General features: G+C 38.5%; 1 protein-coding gene across 1 annotated transcript in view; it reads left to right on the top strand.

Annotated features, from left to right (window-relative positions):
- PIGA (phosphatidylinositol glycan anchor biosynthesis class A) overlaps nt 1–13,705 on the top strand; it is a 37,068-nt gene extending 23,363 nt beyond the window's left edge. The window contains exon 6 of the mRNA XM_007500887.3: nt 13,455–13,705. Within this exon, the coding sequence (XP_007500949.1) occupies nt 13,455–13,475 (21 nt within the window). The 3' untranslated portion in view covers nt 13,476–13,705. The remainder of the gene's footprint in view (nt 1–13,454) is intronic.
- Nucleotides 13,706–22,184: the final 8,479 nt, after the last annotated feature.

The following is a 22,184-nucleotide window of genomic DNA, read 5'->3' as shown; positions in this document are numbered from 1 at the left end:
ATTCTATTTTGATGGGGAAATGTCATTCCCTTGTCTGATTTTTTTTTTTTCAGAGATATAGGGAGCCAGCATGATAGTCAAGCTTTGTACTTGTTTGAGTACTTCAAAAGGAGTGTAGATACAAGGAAGTCCTACGACTTAAACATAAGTTAAGCGTCGCAACCTTGAGTCTCACTTTAATATTTCATGTGTGCTCTATTGGCACTATTCAGGTTTAGTCTGTGCTCCTTGTTTTTATCCCTTTTCCTGGAATCAGACACAAACATTAATCACAGTCCTATAATATTTTATCAATAAATGGCAGGTTCCCATAGTTTAAAGCTTTTAGGCATATATTGATATTATAGCAAGAGTATATATATTAACTTGTATTACTGCAGGGAAAAAATATTAATATTAATTATGTGTACCTTCAGTACAAAAATGAGAAAAAATCAAATATTCTGATCAAAAAATAAAAGAAAAGAAATAAGAAAAAATAAGAAAAAAATCAGTAATTCAATATATTCTTGAAAAAAAACCAGCATCCATTTGTCTATGGATTATTATCTCCAATTCATATGATAAGATAGAGTCACAATTCATATGATAGGATAGAGTCAATCAGTCTCAGCAGAAGATGCTTTCTTCACATGTGAGCAGTGAATCCAAGAGTCTCTTTCTCCAATCTTTATAGATGTTGGAGTAGTTAATAATATTTGGAATGGTCCTTCCCAGGAAGGTTCAGTTGCTCCAGTTCGCTTGAAATTCTTGATATAAACTTTATCTCCTGGGTTCAGGTCATGCAGAGAAAAGTCTAATGGTCCAGCTTGTACTGCAGTTCCGGATTCATGAAGTTCACGTAGTTTGTGCTGTAACTCCTGTATATAGGAAGCAATAGTAATATCTCCCCCTAATAGCGATGTATAAGCCGGGGAGAAAGGCTTAGCCTGTATAGGCGGATGTCCAAAAAGCATCTCAAAGGGTGAAATATGTAAGTCTCCTCTAGGCCTGCTTCTAAGATAAAATAGGGCCAGAGGGAGAATTTCAGGCCATTTTAAATGGGTCTCAGTGCATAATTTGCCAATCATAGTCTTAAGTTCTTTATTCATCTTTCCTACTATTTGGAGAGGAGAAAAAAAACTGAAAAAGGTTAATTAATATCAACAAAATCAATACAATCTAAGAATCATCTTTATTATACTGGGAAGTTCCCTGGGCACCCTCCTGAAGGGCACCTCTCTGAGGATCATTAGCACCTCGAGTAATTTTTGGACGAGCGCCATTTCTCATATATTGTTGAGTATTATCATTAAAATTTTCTTCAATTTGAGCATTGTCATTAATTTCCCAATTCCTATTTCTATAATTCTGGTTTCTAAAGTTCTTATTTCTATATTCATTATAGTTATTTCCATAGTCATTATTATAATTTCTAGAATTCTGGTTTCTATAACCATTATCATAATTTCTATAGTTATTATTTCTAAAACCATTATTAAACTGTGTATTCCTTCCAAACATCTTAAGAAAGGTTCTACATTCCATCATTTTGTGGCCCTTCTTCTCACAGAAGTGGCAAGTAATGGATTGATAATTGGATTTCTGGAGAGGGGCAATTGTCGTTGGTTCATTATCATGCCCACTTTCTAATTTAGTTATCCTATCTATTACACATCTCATTTTTTTCTTCATTTCCTCCATGTCATCATTATTCTCTTTCTCCTTTTCTTCGTTTCCCTTAAAAACATATATAGCTGTTTTTCGCAATTCTTCAAGGTCCATATCTGACCATCTTGGGCATTGTGTTTTAAAATAATTTTTAATTACTTTGCAAGAATTATTTACAAAGATTCTTCTAACTTGTCTTAAACTATTCTCTTTATTTAAGTCCCAATCTAAGTATCTGTCCCCAAACTCGATAATTCTGTCCATAAATCTGGAGGGTGTTTCGTTTTCCTTTTGCTTAATTTTTTCCAGTTCCATCCACTTATCTGTACTGTCCGCACATTCCTTCATGGCCGTGAGGATGGCCTCTCTACAACGGTATAGTTGTAGATAGTCCTCAGGATTATTATAGTCCCATTCGGGATCCTGAGATGGCCAATGTGCTGCATTACGCCCCCGGGTTTTGTTGACATGAGCAATTATTTTATTTTTTTCACGTTCACTTAAAAAAGCCTGTAGTAAGCTCTCAACGTCCTTGTAAGACGGATTATATTGAAAAAATATGTCTCCCATCTTTTTTGTTACTAGAAAAGGATCTTGTTCATATGTGGGGATATTTCGTGTAAATTCATTTATTTCTTGGGGAGTAAACGGTATCCTATGTCTTAAAGTCACCACATCCCCATTTCGTCCTATTTCAGGTACTTCTCTTAGAGGAAACAGGCCTCTAGTTGAATTTTGCACCTGTGGGTCAGTTTGACAAGGACAGGTTTCTCTAGGAGGACAAGATCTCCCTTGCATTGGAATTTGGTTTTCTGTAGGAGAAGGAACATGAGAAGCTGGGATTGCAGGGGAAGGGTTTTGGGGATTAAATTCAGACAAGATTTGCACTACACGAGAGAAGCAGTCTGTTAACTGGGCTATAGGGAAGGTGTTTTCCATCTCTATTTCAGGGAAGGAAATTTCCTCATTCAAAGGTTCAGAAACAGGTCTGTTTCTGGTAGAGTGGGTGTTTGCCCATTGATCCTGTAAGAAACATTTTAGATCTTCTAATTGGGCTTGCATTTTTTCCTCAATTTTTCCTATTTTATCTTCCATATCTCCCATTTTATCCTCAATATTTCCTATTTTATTCTCAATATTTCCTATTTTATCCTCAAGTTTTTCTATTTTATTCTCAATATTTCCTATTTTATCCTCAATTTTTTCTATTGTATCCTCAATTTTTTCTATTGTATCCTCAATTTTTTCTATTTTATCCTCAATATTTTCTATTTTATCCTCAATATTTTCTATTTTATCCTCATTTTTTTCTATTTTATCCTCAACATTTTCTATTTTATCCTCAATATTTTCTATTTTATCCTCATTTTGTTTTATTTTATCCTCATTTTGTTTTATTTTATCCTCATTTTGTTTTATTTTATTTTCAATATTTTTTATTTTTTCATCTCTAAATATAGTATTGAGGAGTACAAAAATGACAGTACCTATTAATATAAAAATTTGGAGGTATCCTTCATTCCTCAATGCCCCTACTTCTTCAGCTGCCATATAATTGTCAAAGAATGTAGTACTCATTTTTATATGTATATTTTGTAATTTCACAAAACACGTGGGGAGCAGGGCAAAGCAACAAACTTTCCACAGGGTTTTTTTTTTTTTAATCCAGGAAGTTGTTCCTTAAGGGAAAGGATATTTAGAAACAGTTCTTCCAGCCAGGACTTTAGAGTCCTGTTGCTGAGATTTAAAAACAGCTGTTTTCTGTCTATCAGAGTCACACAGCTGGGAAGTATCTGAGGTCCGATTTGAACCCAGGACCTTCTGCCTCTAGGGCTGGCTCTCAATCCACTGAGCTACCCAGCTGTCCCTTAAGATTAAAGGGAAGAAAAAGAAAAAACTGCTGATTCCAATTTAACTTAAGGAGAAAAGAGAAAAAGTTTTTTATACTCACGTGTTCTAGCAGCTGTGTCTTTAAGCCAAGTTTTTTTTTTTTTTAAAAAAAAAAAGGACTAAGTGGTGAAACAGTATAGTAAAAAGGCAAGGAAAAAGTTTTATTGAGAGGATTCTTTAGACTCCCGTGTGGTCAGCCACAATGTTACAAGGGAATCACTTTAAAAGACTGATATATATTAATTTAAGGTCGCCAAGGAATCAGCTATGTAATTCCTAAATGAAAAACTCAAGTCAGCCGTCAGCCCTTTTTGGAGTTTAATTACAATAGGAGCAAGAAAGGAATTAGAGATATATATAGAGAGAGAGAAAAGGGGAGAGAAGGGAATAGGGCTTAAATACCCCTTCTGTTTAGGCTGGGCCAAAAGGCCCAAGCCCTTAGATAGCTGGGGCAAAGAAAAGAAATCAGTCCCTATTACTCACGTGTCCAAAATGGAGAAACAGTCTCAGAGGCCCCCACCTTCAGCTTCCTTCAGAGCAAGCTTCCTCAGAGCCCAGGAACCACACCGACCAAACTCAATCCCCCCTCCCGAGTCTCCAGACCCTCCTATCTTTAAGGACACCATCCAAGTTGCCTCCCCTCAGTCCTCACATCTACCAATCACTCTTCATCAATTTCCCTGTCAATGGAGGCTCTCGCTTAACCCAGGACCGCCCAGAGGTTTCTGGCTTTTGCACATGTCTGTTGAAGGTCATATTTTTCAAATGATTAAATCTATACTCCTTTGCTACAGCCCTTTCTAAATCCTGTTAACTTGAGTATGGTAGAGATTGGAATAATTAAATTTTGATCTAGGCTGCAGCCCTTACTCAATCCTATTAGGACTGAATAGGGTGGAGTATCTCCATTGTATCAATTCTAAAATCAATCAAGACTCAAAGAAATTCCTGTTCTATGCTTAAGCATAGGTCAAAGTCCTTTCCATTGTTCAGCAAAGGGTTTCTGTCCTAAAGTAATCTTAAGAAGGGAAGAGAAGGAACCTCCCATGCCAATGGAGTTCCCATTCCAATAGACTATCAGTAAGAAATTTTCCAAGTATGAAATATCCCAATGGTGAAATTTTCAACAATTATAAGTCTAAGGAAATTTGAGGTTTACAGAATTCAACATTTATGAGTAAAATCAATTTTAAAAATATTTAATATCTTGAGGGGCCTGGAGCCAAAGATGCTATATTAATTCATTGTGTTAATATTCATTAGTTAATTCTAATAAGTATTAGCCTTTCTACCACAAAAAAAGTCCATTTTGATGCTGTGTTTAGAATGTATCAAGGAGTTACTCTTCAGTATGGCAGCAAAAGACTCCAACTTAAGCAAAAAAACCTATCTATTCAGTAAGTATATGTAGCCCATTTACCTATTTACCAAGTTAGCCTACTCTTTAAACTGAGTTAAAACAGAAAACCATCAGTCCTAAAGGGAACTCTGGTTGAAAGACCAGAGGTGGTAGAGGAGGAAAAATAACCCGAACAACAGCCCAATGGGAAGGTAAGCAGGTCCTCCCAGTCATATGATTTAGCACAATGAAAAAATGTGCAGAATTTTAGGAGGCAGCATGGTATAGTAGGAAACACTGAACTGAAATCAGAAAACGTTGATGCATATCCTGGCCAACTACTCATTCCTTGTGAGACCTAGGACTAATCATTTAAGTGTTCTCGTGAAAAATGTAGGTCTCAGATCTCTTGACTTGATCCTGTGATTTGGAATCACTTCCTTGTCTTTAAAATGAGGGGGTCAGACTACATGCTACCAGCCACTTCCAGCTCTAAATCTCTGATCTTAGAAATTATGCATTTGCCAAATTGGTTTAAAGGTCAGAGTATGCTAGACTCCAGAACTAGTATCCACCATCATTGTTACCCCAGACACCAAGTGCTGCTATCTGTTAAGGCAGTTATGTCTCCAATGTCTACCATTTGAGAAGGAATTAGAAGGCCTCAAAGCTCCCAAGTACTGAGAAGTTCCAGGTCTTTCAGGGAGTAATTCAATATCATCGGAAGGGTTGTGGAGGGGAGGCCCTATGTCTCATAAACCTAGACTAAGAAAAAATGGCATTCGTTTAGAACAAAAGGCAGGGTCTATCCATAGATTGCTGCCGGATTGTTTTCTCTCCATTCCTACAGCACTATTTGTATCTTTATAACATATGAATGAAAGCCTGAGACAGTGATTACAAGATTTCTTCTCCCTAAACAATTCCCACCCTGTCATTGTCTCAATGGTCTTTCTTTTTCTTTTCCTTTTCTTTGCTGTTCAAAAGGACATTGATCAAATGGCATATAATTAACAAAGAACTATGAATTTATTAGAATTCCTTGGCTTTCTTCCTGCTAATGGGCTAGTGAAAGAACAAGACCTAATGCCCACTTTTTTTTACCCCAGTGAGTTCCTGATTCCCCCCACTCCCATATTTGGAGGTTTCATATGCTATTATTATATCCTACCCGGGAAAGAACATTTTCTTTTTCAGATGATTGCATTGATACTTTTCCTTTTAAAATTGCTCTCTCTATAGAGGGTCTTTTGCATGCATGTGTGGTAATGTTGGGAAATGTTCCCAACATTTAGAGCTGAATCTGGCCTTAGAGGGCAGCTAGGCAGTTGGGTGGCTCAGCAGACAGAACTTGTGCTGACCCTGTGTTCAGGAATATCCTAATTCAAATCCTATCTCAGACACAAGTCACTTAATTTCTGCCTCAATTTCCATATGTATAAAATGGAAGTGAGAGGGGTTGTGAGATTAAAAATGAGATATTTGTAAAGTGCTTCCTAACTTTAAAACCCTATATAAAAGGCTAGCTGTTGTCTAGATCAGCCCTTATTTTACAAAGGGAAAGAACCCCTAGTGACTTGCTGAACATCACATAAGTAGGAAAGTAAAAAAAAAAAAGCTGGAAGTTAAAATGAGATCCTCTAAGTCAAAATCTAGCATGTTTCATACTATACCACATTGCTACTCCTTGAATATAAAAGAAACATTAAAAAAATAAAATTGATCTGTGCCTAAGAGGATATATTAATGCATGTAACTTAGATACAGGATCATTTGTGCATATTTCTTATCTACATAGATGATCATATCTAAAAGATTTTTTAATGAATTAATATAGAGCCTTCAATATTTCTGACCAAGAAAAATTCCTTTAGAGGTAATATCTAAAAGGGGAGGCATTTTGTTATTTAATGGAATTAGGGACTGACTAATGGAGTCCAACCCTTCAAGCATTTATAGGATTCTCTGCTGCTTTTCCACACAGAGGGTTGAGGACCTGCTTGATTCAGATTATATGTGGACATTGAGTGATTTGTTTTCTCTCAGTTTACTAAATGATGGCACAAAGCTTTTGAACAGCCTGCTAGGCCCACACTGAGAATCCTTAAGAAGAGCATGCCTTGATCTTCCGGTTAAGATGGCGGCTTAGAGAAAGCTGAAGCTCAGATCTCCGGAAAACCCTTCCCGACCGATCTCAAACTAGAAGCTCCTAAGGCGCCGAAATTCAAAACGATCAACAGCACAGACCCTGGGAACCCTCCTCCTGGACCTGGACCCGGTTCAAAAGGTACGGCTCCCCTTAAAAGCCAGAACCCGAGATCCCTCGGACCTCAGGGGTAGGAGCGCAGAGTCCAAGGCTCCCGGAAGCGGCAGCCGTGCCGGACTCAGAGAGCAGGGTCTGAGGAACAACAACCCTCAGGGTCTTCTACCCAAGTCCCAGTCCGGGTGAAAGTTACTGCCTGGGGCTTCCGCTGCAGAGAGCCGGTCGGTCCGGGTGAAAGTTACTGCCTGGGGCCTCCGCTGCAAAGAGCTGGTCAAAACAACAGCAACCCTCAGGGCGGGCAAGACAGCCTCACGGGCTGGATCCTGCTATCCAAGTCTCAGTGAAAGTCTGTGCTCTCAGAGCTTGGGGAAGCGGCAGCCCATCCCCCCGCAGGCCGACGAAACAGCCTCACGGCCAGGGATTCTGAAGGCAACTTCCGGAAATCGAGCCGGGGGAGAGTGTGGCCTCGTGGTCCGACCCTTCCATTCCAGTTCCAGTGAGGCATATTCAGTTTAACCCAGGGAACGCTCATAGAACCAACATCTGCCCAGGACTAAAGCCTCTGATCACCAGACAAAGACAAGAAAAGCCAATCCTCCACGTTCAGAGATGACAAACTCCACAGAAGCACAGAAGCCCCAGAATACCAAGAAAAATAAGAAGAAAGGGGCGACTCTGGACACATTCTATGGAGCCAAAATACAAAATACAGAGCAGATAGAAGAAGATATACAAGAAAATTCTCCAAAATCTTCCAAAGGAAATAGAAACTCTCCACAAACACATGAAGAATTTGAATCAGAAAGGACCAAAAAGATGGAAGCCCTCTGGGAGGAAAAGTGGGAAATGATGCAAAAGAAATTCACGCATCTACAAAACCAGTTTGACCAAACTGTAAAAGAAAACCAGGCTTTAAAGCAAGAACTAATAAAGCAAAGCCAAAACACCAAGAAATTAGAAGAGAACATAAAATATCTCACCGACAAGGTGATAGATCTGGAAAACAGGGGGAGAAGAGAAAATTTAAGAATAATTGGACTCCCAGAAAAGCCAGAAATAAACACCAAACTGGACATGGTGATACAAGATATAATCAAAGAAAATTGCCCAGAGATTCTAGAACAAGGGGGCAATACAGCCACTGACAGAGCTCACAGAACACCTTCTACACTAAACCCCCAAAAGACAACTCCCAGGAATGTAATTGCCAAATTCCAAAGCTATCAAACAAAAGAAAAAATCCTACAGGAAGCCAGAAAAAGACAATTTAGATATAAAGGAATGCCAATCAGGGTCACACAAGACCTTGCAAGTTCTACGCTGAATGATCGTAAGGCATGGAACATGATCTTCAGAAAGGCAAGAGAGCTGGGTCTCCAACCAAGAATCAGCTACCCAGCAAAACTGACTATATACTTCCAAGGGAAAGTATGGGCATTCAACAAAATAGAAGACTTCCAACTTTTTGCAAAGAAAAGACCAGAGCTCTGTGGAAAGTTTGATACCGAAAATCAAAGAGCAAGGAATACCTGAAAAGGTAAATATTAAGGAAAGGGGAAAAATGTTATCTTCTTTTACTCAAACTCTCTTCTATAAGGACTACATTTATATCAACCTATGTATACTAATATGTGGGGAAAATGTAATGTATAAATAGGGGGTAAAGAAAGACCAAATAGAATAATGGTTCTCACACAAAGATTCACAGGGGAAGGGGAGGGGAAGAAAACTCCTATAAGAAGGAGAGGAAGGGGGGGGGGGGTTTACTTAAACCTCAATCTCAGGGAAATCAACTCTGAGAGGGAAAAACATCCAGATCCATTGGGATCTTGAATTCTATCTTACCCAACAAGGGTAAGGAGAAGGGAAAACCAAGGGGGGGAGGGGGAGAGGGAGAACAAAAAGGGAGGGAAAGAGAGGGGGGAGGGGGAGGGAACAAAAAGGGAGGGACTAAAAAGGGAAACATCAAGGGAGGGGACAAGGGGGACTGATTCAAAGTAAATCACTGGACTAAAAGGTAGAGCCGAAGAAGAAAAGGTTAGAATTAGGGAAGGCAATCAAAATGCCAGGGAGTCCACAAATGACAATCATAACTTTGAACGTGAATGGGATGAACTCACCCATAAAACGTAGACGAATAGCTGAATGGATTAGAATCCAAAACCCTACCATATGTTGTCTTCAAGAAACACACATGAGGCGGGTTGACACCCACAAGGTCAGAATTAAAGGATGGAGTAAGACCTTCTGGGCCTGAACTGATAGAAAGAAGGCAGGAGTGGTAATCATGATATCTGATAAAGCCAATGCAAAAATAGACCTGATCAAAAGGGATAGGGAAGGTAATTATATTTTGTTAAAAGGGACTCTAGACAATGAGGAAATATCATTAATCAACATGTATGCACCAAATAATATAGCACCCAAATTTCTAATGGAGAAACTAGGAGAATTGAAGGAAGAAATAGACAATAAAACCATACTAGTGGGAGACCTAAACCAACCATTATCAAATTTAGATAAATCAAATCAAAAAATAAATAAGAAAGAGGTAAAAGAAGTGAATGAAATCTTAGAAAAATTAGAATTAATAGACATATGGAGAAAAATAAATAGGGATAAAAAGGAATACACCTTCTTCTCAGCACCACATGGCACATTCACAAAAATTGACCATACATTAGGTCACAGAAACATAGCACACAAATGCAAAAAAGCAGAAATAATGAATGCAGCCTTCTCAGATCACAAGGCAATAAAAATAATGATTAGTAATGGTACATGGAAAACCAAATCTAAAACCAATTGGAAATTAAACAATATGATACTCCAAAACCGTTTAGCTAAAGAAGAAATCATAGAAACAATTAATAATTTCATCAAGGAAAATGACAATGGCGAAACATCCTTTCAAACCTTTTGGGATGCAGCCAAAGCGGTAATCAGAGGCAAATTCATATCCCTGAAAGCTCATATTAACAAACAAGGGAGAGCAGAGATCAATCAATTGGAAATGCAATTGAAAAAACTCGAAAGCGATCAAATTAAAAACCCCCAGCAGAAAACCAAATTAGAAATCCTAAAAATTAAGGGAGAAATTAATAAAATCGAAAGTGATAGAACTATTGATTTAATAAATAAGACAAGAAGCTGGTACTTTGAAAAAACAAACAAAATAGACAAAGTACTGGTCAATCTAATTAAAAAAAGGAAGGAAGAAAAGCAAATTCACAGCATTAAAGATGAAAAGGGGGACAGCACCTCCAATGAGGAGGAAATTAAGGCAATCATTAGAAATTACTTTGCCCAATTATATGGCAATAAATACACCAATTTAGGAGAAATGGATGAATATATACAAAAATACAAACTGCCTAGACTAACAGAAGAGGAAATAGAATTCTTAAATAATCCCATATCAGAAATTGAAATCCATCAAGCCATCAAAGAACTTCCTAAGAAAAAATCCCCAGGGCCTGATGGATTCACCTGTGAATTCTATCAAACATTCAGAGAACAGTTAACCCCAATACTATACAAACTATTTGACATAATAAGCAAAGAGGGAGTTCTACCAAACTCCTTTTACGACACAAACATGGTACTGATTCCAAAACCAGGCAGGTCAAAAACAGAGAAAGAAAACTATAGGCCAATCTCCCTAATGAATATAGATGCAAAAATCTTAAATAGGATACTAGCAAAAAGACTCCAGCAAGTGATCAGAAGGATCATTCACCATGATCAAGTAGGATTCATACCAGGGATGCAGGGCTGGTTCAACATTAGGAAAACCATCCACATAATTGACCACATCAACAAGCAAACTAGCAAGAACCACATGATTATCTCAATAGATGCAGAAAAAGCCTTTGATAAAATACAACACCCATTCCTATTAAAAACACTAGAAAGCATAGGAATAGAAGGGTCATTCCTAAAAATAATAAACAGTATATATCTAAAACCAACAGCTAATATCATCTGCAATGGGGATAAACTAGATGCATTCCCAATAAGATCAGGAGTGAAACAAGGATGCCCATTATCACCTCTACTATTTGACATTGTACTAGAAACACTAGCAGTAGCAATTAGAGAAGATAAAGAAATTGAAGGCATCAGAATAGGCAAGGAGGAGACCAAGTTATCACTCTTTGCGGATGACATGATGGTCTACTTAAAGAATCCTAGAGATTCAACCAAAAAGCTAATTGAAATAATCAACAACTTTAGCAAAGTTGCAGGATACAAAATAAACCCACATAAATCATCAGCTTTTCTATATATCTCCAACACAGCTCAGCAGCAAGAACTAGAAAGAGAAATCCCATTCAAAATCACCTTAGACAAAATAAAATACCTAGGAATCTATCTCCCAAGACAAACACAGGAACTATATGAACACAACTACAAAACACTCGCCACACAACTAAAACTAGACTTGAACAATTGGAAAAACATTAACTGCTCATGGATAGGACGAGCCAATATAATAAAAATGACCATCCTACCCAAACTTATTTATCTATTTAGTGCCATACCCATTGAACTACCAAAATACTTCTTCACTGATTTAGAAAAAACCATAACAAAGTTCATTTGGAAGAACAAAAGATCAAGGATATCCAGGGAAATAATGAAAAAAAACACATATGATGGGGGCCTTGCAGTCCCAGACCTCAAACTATATTACAAAGCAGCAGTCATCAAAACAATTTGGTACTGGCTAAGAAACAGAAAGGAAGATCAGTGGAATAGACTGGGGGAAAACGACCTCAGCAAGACAGTATACGATAAACCCAAAGATCCCAGCTTTTGGGACAAAAATCCACTATTCGATAAAAACTGCTGGGAAAATTGGAAGACAGTGTGGGAGAGACTAGGAATAGATCAACACCTCACACCCTACACCAAGATAAATTCAAAATGGGTGAGTGACTTAAACATAAAGAAGGAAACCATAAGTAAATTGGGTAAACACAGAATAGTATACATGTCAGACCTTTGGGAGGGGAAAGGCTTTAAAACCAAGCAAGATATAGAAAGAATCACAAAATGTAAAATAAATAATTTTGACTACATCAAACTAAAAAGCTTTTGTACAAACAAAACCAATATAACTAAAATCAGAAGGGAAACAACAAATTGGGAAAAAATCTTCATAGAAACCTCTGACAAAGGTTTAATTACTCATATTTATAATGAGCTAAATCAATTGTACAAAAAATCAAGCCATTCTCCAATTGATAAATGGGCAAGGGAAATGGATAGGCAGTTCTCAGATAAAGAAATCAAAACTATTAACAAGCACATGAAGAAGTGTTCTACATCTCTTATAATCAGAGAGATGCAAATCAAAACAACTCTGAGGTATCACCTCACACCTAGCAGATTGGCTAACATAACAGCAAAGGAAAGTAATGAATGCTGGAGGGGATGTGGCAAAGTAGGGACATTAATTCATTGCTGGTGGAGTTGTGAACTGATCCAACCATTCTGGAGGGCAATTTGGAACTATGCACAAAGGGCGACAAAAGAATATCTACCCTTTGACCCAGCCATAGCACTGCTGGGTCTGTACCCCAAAGAGATAATGGACACAAAGACTTGTACAAAAATATTCATAGCTGCGCTCTTTGTGGTGGCCCAAAACTGGAAAACGAGGGGATGCCCATCAATTGGGGAATGGCTGAACAAACTGTGGTATATGTTGGTGATGGAATACTATTGTGCTCAAAGGAATAATAAAGTGGAGAAGTTCCATGGAGACTGGAACAACCTCCAGGAAGTGATGCAGAGTGAGAGGAGCAGAACCAGGAGAACATTGTACACAGAGACTAATACACTGTGGTATAATCGAACGTAATGGACTTCTCCATTAGTGGCGGTGTAATGTCCCTGAACAACTTTCAGGGATCCAGGAGAAAAAAAAAACACCATTCATAAGCAAAGGATAAACTATGGGAGTGGAAACACCGAGAAAAAGCAACTGCCTGAATACAGAGGTTGAGGGGACATGACAGAGGATAGACTTTAAATGAACACTCTAATGCAAATACTATCAACAAAGCAATGGGTTCAAATCAAGAAAACATCTAATACCCAGTGGACTTACGCGTCGGCTATGGGGGGTGGGGGGGAGGAAAAGAAAATGATCTATGTCTTTAACGAATAATGCTTGGAAATGATCAAATAAAATATATTTAAAAAAAAAAAAAAAGAAGAGCATGCCTTTTCTCCCACCTGGGTTGTCATGAACACTCCATGCTACTGCTGCTTTTGTCTGTGTTTGTTCTTTTCTGATCTTAGATGAATGAATATTGGAAATAGAAAGCCCTGGATAATGGCTTTGTGATCTTCAAAAAGTCAGCATAATCATCAGAGATCCAGCACCTAGAATCCATTGCAGAGTCTGCCGCATCAGCCAAGCTTGGTACAAAGCCATCCTTAAAGAGAGACCTGGCCCAGCAATCAACTGACACAATAGCTAAGATATCATGTACTGCAAACAGCTAGACTGATCTGTCCCATCAACTATACTACTGGGAGGAGTTTTTGTTGTAAGTTTAAATTTGATCCACTTTCCCAAGGACCGTAGTGGCAGAGCAGAGTATGTTCTTGGTTTCAAAGGTTTATGAACTTGCTGTACCTTCTCAGTAAATATCACTTTGTAAAAACTAAATGATATTAAAAACGATCAGTGATATTACAGGACTAATAATAATAACTAGCACTTCTATAGCACTTTTAAGGGTGTGCAAGCCACTTTATAAATATCTCATTTTGTTCCCCGTGACAATCTTATTACTACATGAGTAGATGCTGTTATCTCATAGAGGAGAAAATGTAGTGTAAAGATTAAAATTTATGGAATATGGGGAGACTGAGGCAGGTAGAAATTAGTTTCTCTCTGCAAAGAGTATTATATTTTTTAGAGGTTTATTAAAGGTTAAAGATTAAGAATATACAAGTAAGAAACATGTGCCTAGGCCAGAGGCCTAGACAAAATAACCTCACATCATGGAAGAGACGCCTCTGCTCCAAAACGGAAGTCCAAAAAAAAGCCAAGCCCCCTTCAAAAGCCTTTGAATCCGCTTAAATACCTTCTCCATCTCGGCCCAGGTGAGATTACAAGGCATTCTGGGGAAGTGGAGCAAAGGCTCATGGGGATTGTAGTCCTGTATTTGAGTCTATTTTTTACATTCCCCCGTGTGATCATTTTGGAAAAATTAATTTTTCCCCAAAAGGATCATAAAAACATAATAAACTTAAAAGATTACAATAGTGTGAGGATAAGAGAAAAAAGAATAAAACCAATAATTGTTGAACACAACATTGACAAAAAGCCGTTAGGGGGCAGTCCCCTTTGGCATAAAAGTATACATACAAATAAATGTTCAATCAACCACACCCAAAGTTCAATTTTGTGCAACTTGTGGTCTGGAGGCTTCTTCATGGTGGCTTCTCCAACAGTTCAGTTCTGGATTCAGAGAGGTAGCATCTTCTTTACCTAAACTTCTTCTCAAAAGGAATTTAAACTTTGCAATTTAAATAATGATTTTTTTTTTACATTCCCCCGTGTTGTGGGTGATTGAAAGATTCAGAATCAGTTAGGGATGCATGGCTGAGGTATGAGGTATATGAATCAATTGGCAAGAGATATTAAAAAGACATCAGAAAATCCAAAAGAAAAGAAAAATTTCTGGATGAAAATATAGACTATCAAAGTCTTGTGTGTAAAAATTCCAAGTAGAAGAAAAATAAATCTATAACAGGTCCTTCAATCAGGGCCCAATCAAAATGATCTAAGTAATGATGCATTTACCCAATCAGTGCCAGGACTACAGAAAGGTACCACACATTAAGAGGCAGAAAAGAAAGGGACCAGATTATAGAAGCCAAGTAGGAGCCAAGGTTTGGGGATACTCCTCTGTGAGTATCTTCAGGGTGAGTGTGGATACAAGGAAAGCCTATGTCTTAACACATGTTAAACATAGTAACCTCGAGTCTTCACACTAGGTTCAAGACCTTTGTATTGGCCTAGAAGTGCATCAATCCATCCTAGATTGGCCTTTCTTTGGCTCTGTGAAATGGCTCTTATGTGTATCTCTTGTCCTGGAATCAGACAGAATCATTAAGCAAAGTCCCATAATTTATTTGAATAATTAGTGGCATCATTTTATAGTCACAAGCCTTTTAGGGCATGTATTAGCAAATGTATCTTAAACTTAAAAATCAAAAGGTTAAAGAAAATCTTAATACTGGTGACATGTGCTTCAAATATAAAAAGGAGAGAAAAAATAAATAAAAAACCTGAAAAAGTATATTGCACATGCAAGAAAAATATAATAATAAAAGAGCTTTAAAAAATTCAAAAATATAGCTTATAATCATTGACACTCTGTGTCAGTTAAGAAAATATAAAATACAAGCCTTTCTCACCAAAAAATGAGATCCATTTCCTCTTTGTATCTGGCCATGATTACTGTGAGTAGAAGGCAAATGAATTGAACAAGGTTAACAATTTTTTCATCTTTAAAAATACAGTAGTACAAATATGTAGATATCAAAATCCCCAAAATTCTCAATAGCCCAATTAATTACAATAGCAAACAAACACACTTTCATATTTCACATAAGTTGCTGTATGACATTTTTAAAACCTATGAATTGATGGACATTTGTCACAATTTTTACAAACATAGCAATCTTTCAACCTTGGTAATAAACATATTTTTTTTTTAAACAAAGTAAAACTCATCTAGGGTTAAGAACATAATCAAGAAATCTAGATATCATTCTGGTGCAAATAAAGTAGTGAGCTGAAGAGTATAAATAAAGGGGTGCTCCTTTTGGAGGCTTTTTAAGGGTACAAATGCCCTGAAATTAACTGCCCAACTTCCATTTACATGTGGGAAGGTTGGGGGTTTATAAAATACATTTCACTTCAGCTACTGTAATGGGCCTTACCTCGTGGTAGGGGCAGGCAAAAATAACCAGATTGTTAAAAAAAATTCCAAAAATCATATTTAAAAACCCTTAAAATCAAATCATTTGAGGTATTTAGCACATTAAATTTTCCAAAGGTTGTTAATACAATTATAACCAGTTCTGAAGTCCATCTATCTCAGCAAAATAAAAAAAAAGCTGTTTTTTCATATATGGGCTTATTCACAACAATATTTGTTCAACAGTTATAGGGGAAAAACAACAGAATTTCAAAACTCAGTACATTCAAAATAAATTCAATCAACCTTCAGTTCAAGCAGAATAATATTGAATCCAGTAATATATGAACTTAAAATCACAAAGTTAAACCTTAAACAAAAAATGCAATAGAATACAGAGATTTTTTTATAAACCATTGGAGTCTGAAATGCCTTAGAATATAGCCTTTAGTCTCTTCAAAGTTCCTTGGATTGTTTTTTTGTTTGTTTTTTTTTAATTATCCATTTAAATGTCTATTGTCCGAAGGTAGAGTAGTAAAGGCTAGGCTATGGGGTTCAAGGGATCCGTCCAGGGCCCCATAGCTGGGAAGCATCGGAGGCCAGATTTTAACTAGAGACCTCCCGTCTCTGGGCCTGGCTTCTAGTTCGCTGGGCCACCCATTTTCCTCCCCAAAGTTAAAGTTGAATCTTTGGGCTGAGTCTGCTCCCTGACAGGCAGGCAAAATCAATGAAGTTGCCAGAAGAGCCAAAAATCCTTTTAAACAGCCCATTGCTTTTTAGGTTTCTGTTTGAAAAGTCTGTTTCTTCTCTCTAGTCTTTTCTCTCTTTCCCTTCTCTGATACCCCTGTGGCCAATATCCCCATCCACGTGGAGGCTTAGCCTAAGGGAAAATTTCCCGGTCTCCTTTCCCTCTCGTCTCTCCCCTCCGCCCACGTGGCCAATACTGTTACCAGCTGGTCGCAATGAGTCCTGAGCGATCTGCTCCAAGGATCTGGGTGATGAGCCGGCTGGGTCGGGCTCCTGGGTCTGCGGCACAGAAATAGGCAGGCAGTGGCCCAGTGAGATTACAAGGCATTCTGGGGAAGTGGAGCAAAGGCTCATGGGGATTGTAGTCCTGTATTCGAGTCTATTTTTTACAGTAGTCATAACAGAGGTGAAGTGTTTAGCTTACTAGCTGATGTAGCTAGTAAGTGTTTGAGGCCAGATTTCATCTAGGGTTCAACTTGGACACTGCTCATCTACTATATAATATAGCTATCAACTAACGTGATTATTGGTTAACTGGAATGAGGGATATATAACTAGGTAAATAATACTGGGAAGGAATATATCAGATGAGAGCCTGTGAGTCATAGTTTTAGAAAAGACATCCCAATGCTTCATAGTTGTCCCCCAAATGCAAGAGAACAATAGCTTTGCACTAGAAATCTGACCCACTAGTCAAAATACAGGTTTTAAGAGTGAATCCAGTTTATAGGCATTAAATTTAGAGTAAGTAATATAGAGTACCCCAAAATAGGCAAATGTCTTTACATTTTACCTGATCACTTTCTGTGATCACTGAGCTCAAGCTCAGCTAATTATTGTTTGGTCTGAGACCCTGTGGATGGGAAAAGTTGGTTGGAAAAAAAGTAAACTGGCTTGAGCTAGGTTCTAGGGGGAAACTATTTGAAATAATATTCTAGAAATTCATTGGAAAGAGCTAGCAGTAATAATTGTTGGCGTAACCACCTTAGTGATAAGGCCAGACACAAAGGTTAGAGTCAGTAATGCAGGCTTGACCACAAAGGGCATACAGGAAACATGCTTTTTGCAAGTGTTTTGTCCAAAGCTCAATCCTGTAAGTAGTGCAGGGAAACAGTAACTCAGATGAGGGAGTGGAAGTGGCCATCATCTTTCACAACCATTCAAGAAAGAAAGTTAGAAGCATGGACCAACATAAGGAAGCTTGAAGAAAATGCACATGAATTTCTATCTCTTTTCTTAAGGAAATAGGTCCTTGTTATTTAACTTGAAAAAGGTCACAAACTAAGACTAAAGTGGAAGGAGAGTTAGTGCACAGCTTTCTGCGTGCAGAAGATTGTGTACTCGGTGCAGCCTCTGAGATTGAGATGCAGTAGAGAATGGATTGATTCTCTGCCACTTGTTCTAATTTTGGCCTGACAATTAACATGAAGAAAAAAGAGGTTCTCCACTAGACAGCACTGTACCGTCCATACATGGGACCAAAAGTTACAACAAATGGAGAAATTTTGAAGTCTGTGAATAAATTCACTTACCTTGGTTTCAAGGAATGTCCATATAGATCAGGGGTCCCCAAACTTTTTACACAGGGGCCAGTTCACTGTCCCTCAGACCGTTGGAGGGCCGGACTATTAAAAAAAAAACTATGAGCAAACCTGTGTACCGCTGTCTGGGATAGCGGAGGCTGCAGTGCTGGCTGGGATGGGCCTGTCCCTCCTTGCACAGGCCCATCCCTGCCACCACTATACCAGGCAGCAGTATAGACAGTGCGGAATCCCCTCCCCCAGAGCGCCGCTCACCTTGTTGATGTCTTCCATGGGGCAGCCCCATCATCCTTTGTGCGGGGCCTCCTTCTCCTTCAGTTACTCTCAGAACAAGGCGCCACTCAAAGGATGATGTCACCAGAAGTAGTACTGTATGTGAGCGATGCCCTGCTTTGAGGCGCTGCTATATGCAGTACTCCAAGAGCACAGGATGCAGATGCATCCTGTGCTGCTCTCACTGACCACCAATGAAAGAGGTGCCCCTTCTGGAAATGCAGTGGGGGCTGGTTAAAAGGTCTCAGGGGGCCGCAGTTTAGGGACCCTTGACATAGATGATGAAGTTGATACATAAATTGCTAGAACTAGCTCAGTGTTTGGAAGGCTTCAAAGGAAAATGTGGGAAGTGGTATTTGACTGCCTACCAAATTCAAGGCCTACAGAGACTTGTTTTGACCTTATTGTTATACACTTGTGAAATTTAAATTCCTTCCCTTTGAATTGCCTTAGGAAGATTCTGAAGATCACCTGGTAAGATAAGATGCCAGACAAAGGTTCTTTCTCAAGCTTAGTTGCCAAGCATTCAGACTACTACACTGAGCACAACTCCAATGGGTTATCCACATTGTTCAAATGCCAAATATACGGTTATCTAAAAGATTATTTAACTAAGAACTCACAAAACAAGCACTCACATGAAGGTCAGAAGTGGTTAGAAGGACACTCAAAGTCTCTCTGAAAAACTTTAGTTCATCTGGGAGACGTGGGAGACACTGGCACAGGACAATCCTGCATGGTGTGCCCGCATCAAAGGAGGAGTTGTGTTCCATGAGCAAAGCAATATTGCAGTAATTAAAAAAACCCCATGAGATCTGCAAATTTAGATTTAGATAAAATTATTCCTTATAATGGAATAACCCATATGGGCTCTTTGTGCCCAACCTGTGGTAGAGCCTTCCAAAATCATATTGGTCTCATCAGCCACAGTCAATAAGACACTATGCATTGACCTTGACAGAGTGATGCCATTTTGGTCCTCAAGTAAGAATGACAACAACCAACTAGATCCCTGTTAAAACCGAAAATATTAAAGTGAAGTCCTTTTGATACTTAAATCTTATACAACCTTTATAACAATATGTTAATTTATTTTACATAATTTGTAATAATGTTTAGTTTAATGTTGCACTGAAGGTTTGGCTATATATTCACTAATGCTGTTAGAATGAACTTAAATTTAAATATTGGTTAATATGTTGTAACCCAGACCACCCTTGTTCCCATTGCCCGACAGATGTTTTAGATGGTTCCTCCTCCCTTTGGAGTTCTCTGGGTGGGGGTTAGGTTCTTTGCAAATGACTAATCACCACCTACATTGTTTCCTTGCTATAGGGAGTTGGTTCCCTGTTCTTCAGTTCTTTTAGGCACTTTCAGATTAGCTTTTACACAAAATATTTAATTCAGGACATATAAACTCCCAGAACTTGGAGGCATAATCTTCACCTTCATGCCCCTCCCCTCCTCTCTCCCTTCACACACAAACACACTTATAGAACATTGCACCACTTTAGTGTCTGGGAGAGGGAGGAGGATTAGGTTCATCTCTTGCCTCAGTTCCTATAGAACATGCTCCCAAACACCCCTCTGGTTTGAGTTCTACGTATTCTGCCATCTCAGGGTTTTCATGCTGAGCTGGCTGACTGTACCACTTTACTTGTAGTCCTAGTCTGGATAATCTTGTCATATAAGGATCATCTTTGGCCCCTAAACACAAAATAGAAACAAATATCCCCAGACCATATTTCTCAGAGCTGCATTAAAAGAGAGAGATAGCAGAAGAAAAGACCTTTCTCTTACCATTTCAATTCATGATGCTTCTGCTAGAAGTGAACTGTGATCTTTACCCTCTGGACATGGCAGTAAGAGTAGCTGAAAAGAATAAAACAGAGAGTGGTGGGAAAGAGTGACCACATTTGTCTTGTCTATTTTAAAAATTCTGATGGCCAATCAAAGGAGACTACTCCCATTCAAGGGATAGAGAACCCAGAGGCCTCTTTATTAGGCCATCTACACATGCTCTAAAGCCTACTCAGGTCACCTCTATGTTGAGAAATCTTGGCTTGTTCAGAGAGGCTTGGTTACCATATTGTCTGTTAGCATGTAGGATATGTACTCAAACGTCTTCATACTTTTTTGGCATGCATTTGAATGCTTTGATTTCATGTGAATGTGGGCCCAAGTTGACTTTCTAGTCAAACTCATATTTTTGGTTAGTTGTTTTTGAAAATGTCCAGGGCAATAACTACAATATCACTTTTGTAGTTTATATTACACTTCACTAGGGTAAAACTTGAAGATTTAGGTTCTGAGCCAGTTGTCTGTAGAAACTACTTTTATTAGGTACTGGTAGAACTTAGGTTGATTCTGCACTGATTTCTTTGTTCTAGAGAACTCCCCATATGAAAACTTCATCAAGATAGATCAATTTCTTTTGGAGAGTTTCCTGACAGATTTGGTCAGTTTGTGTCAAAACTAGAACATGAATTTAGTTCTTCTTGCATAGGAAGTCATAACCACTATAATTCTTTCTCTCATTTGTGCTCCTCTTAATTTTGACCAGACTCATTATTTCACTGGGGTATGGGGAGTAGTTAACAATGAAGAAAATCCTATCAATTCCAGTCTGCAACTTAAGAGTCTTACAAAATTGCCTGGGTCACCAAATGATTTACCAAGAATCATATAGACCCATGATGGTGAACCTATGGCATGGGTGCCAAAGATGGCATGCAGAGCACTCTGTGGGCATGTGACTGTCCAGAGTTCAATACTAGAAAGGCAGAGGGATTCTGGCAGAGCTTCTCCCCTCCGCCTCTCCACTGTGCCTGATGACATTTTTTCACATCCCCTGCCCCTCTACTCAGCAGTCCAATGGGAGTGCACAGGGAAGGTGGTGTAATAGATATATTTCTGAGAATGTATATATTGATTTGATTCTAGATAACCAATGGATCAATGTTTGCCTACCCTCCTCCCTCAGTACCTCCTGTTTCCTCTCTCTTCAGAAGCCTTTCAGCTTCCCCTCCTCCATTTTTTCTGTGAGCTATGAGACTTCAGAGGAAATACTCGTTTTCCTTCTTTTCTCAAGTAAAGGTTTATTTGGGGAAGACAGGACAAGGATGGAGGATAAGATAAGAGGGGTAGGATTTTCCTATTCTCTATAATGAGGGTTAGGAGGATATTGAGAGTATTGGCAATTCTGTCACAATTGTGAAACATAGTCAGTCAGAGAGAGATGAGGACCACTGTCTTTTCTTCCTTCTGCCTTCAAAGAGCCAGCAAAAGCCAAAAGCCCCTTCAGGTTCAATCACCACCATCAGCCAAAAGTCAAAAGCCAAAAGCCTCCTTCAGCCCAGTCCAGCCATTGACTTGGCTTCAACTGTTTTTCCCGGCAACATTCCAAAATGGAATCTTCCTTTTGACTGACAGCTTCTTGTCTTGCTGCATGTCTTATAAATTCTCTTATAACTTCTCTCTTTTCCACAGTGGGCAGCTCACAGGTGGCAAAACTGGAGGGGAGTGCAGTG

This window comes from Monodelphis domestica, chromosome 8 (genome assembly GCF_027887165.1).
Source record: "Monodelphis domestica isolate mMonDom1 chromosome 8, mMonDom1.pri, whole genome shotgun sequence".
In the NCBI taxonomy this organism is placed as follows: domain Eukaryota; kingdom Metazoa; phylum Chordata; class Mammalia; order Didelphimorphia; family Didelphidae; genus Monodelphis; species Monodelphis domestica.
The sequence above is the reverse complement of the archived record's forward strand: the minus strand, read 5'-3'. Positions and strand labels throughout refer to the sequence as shown.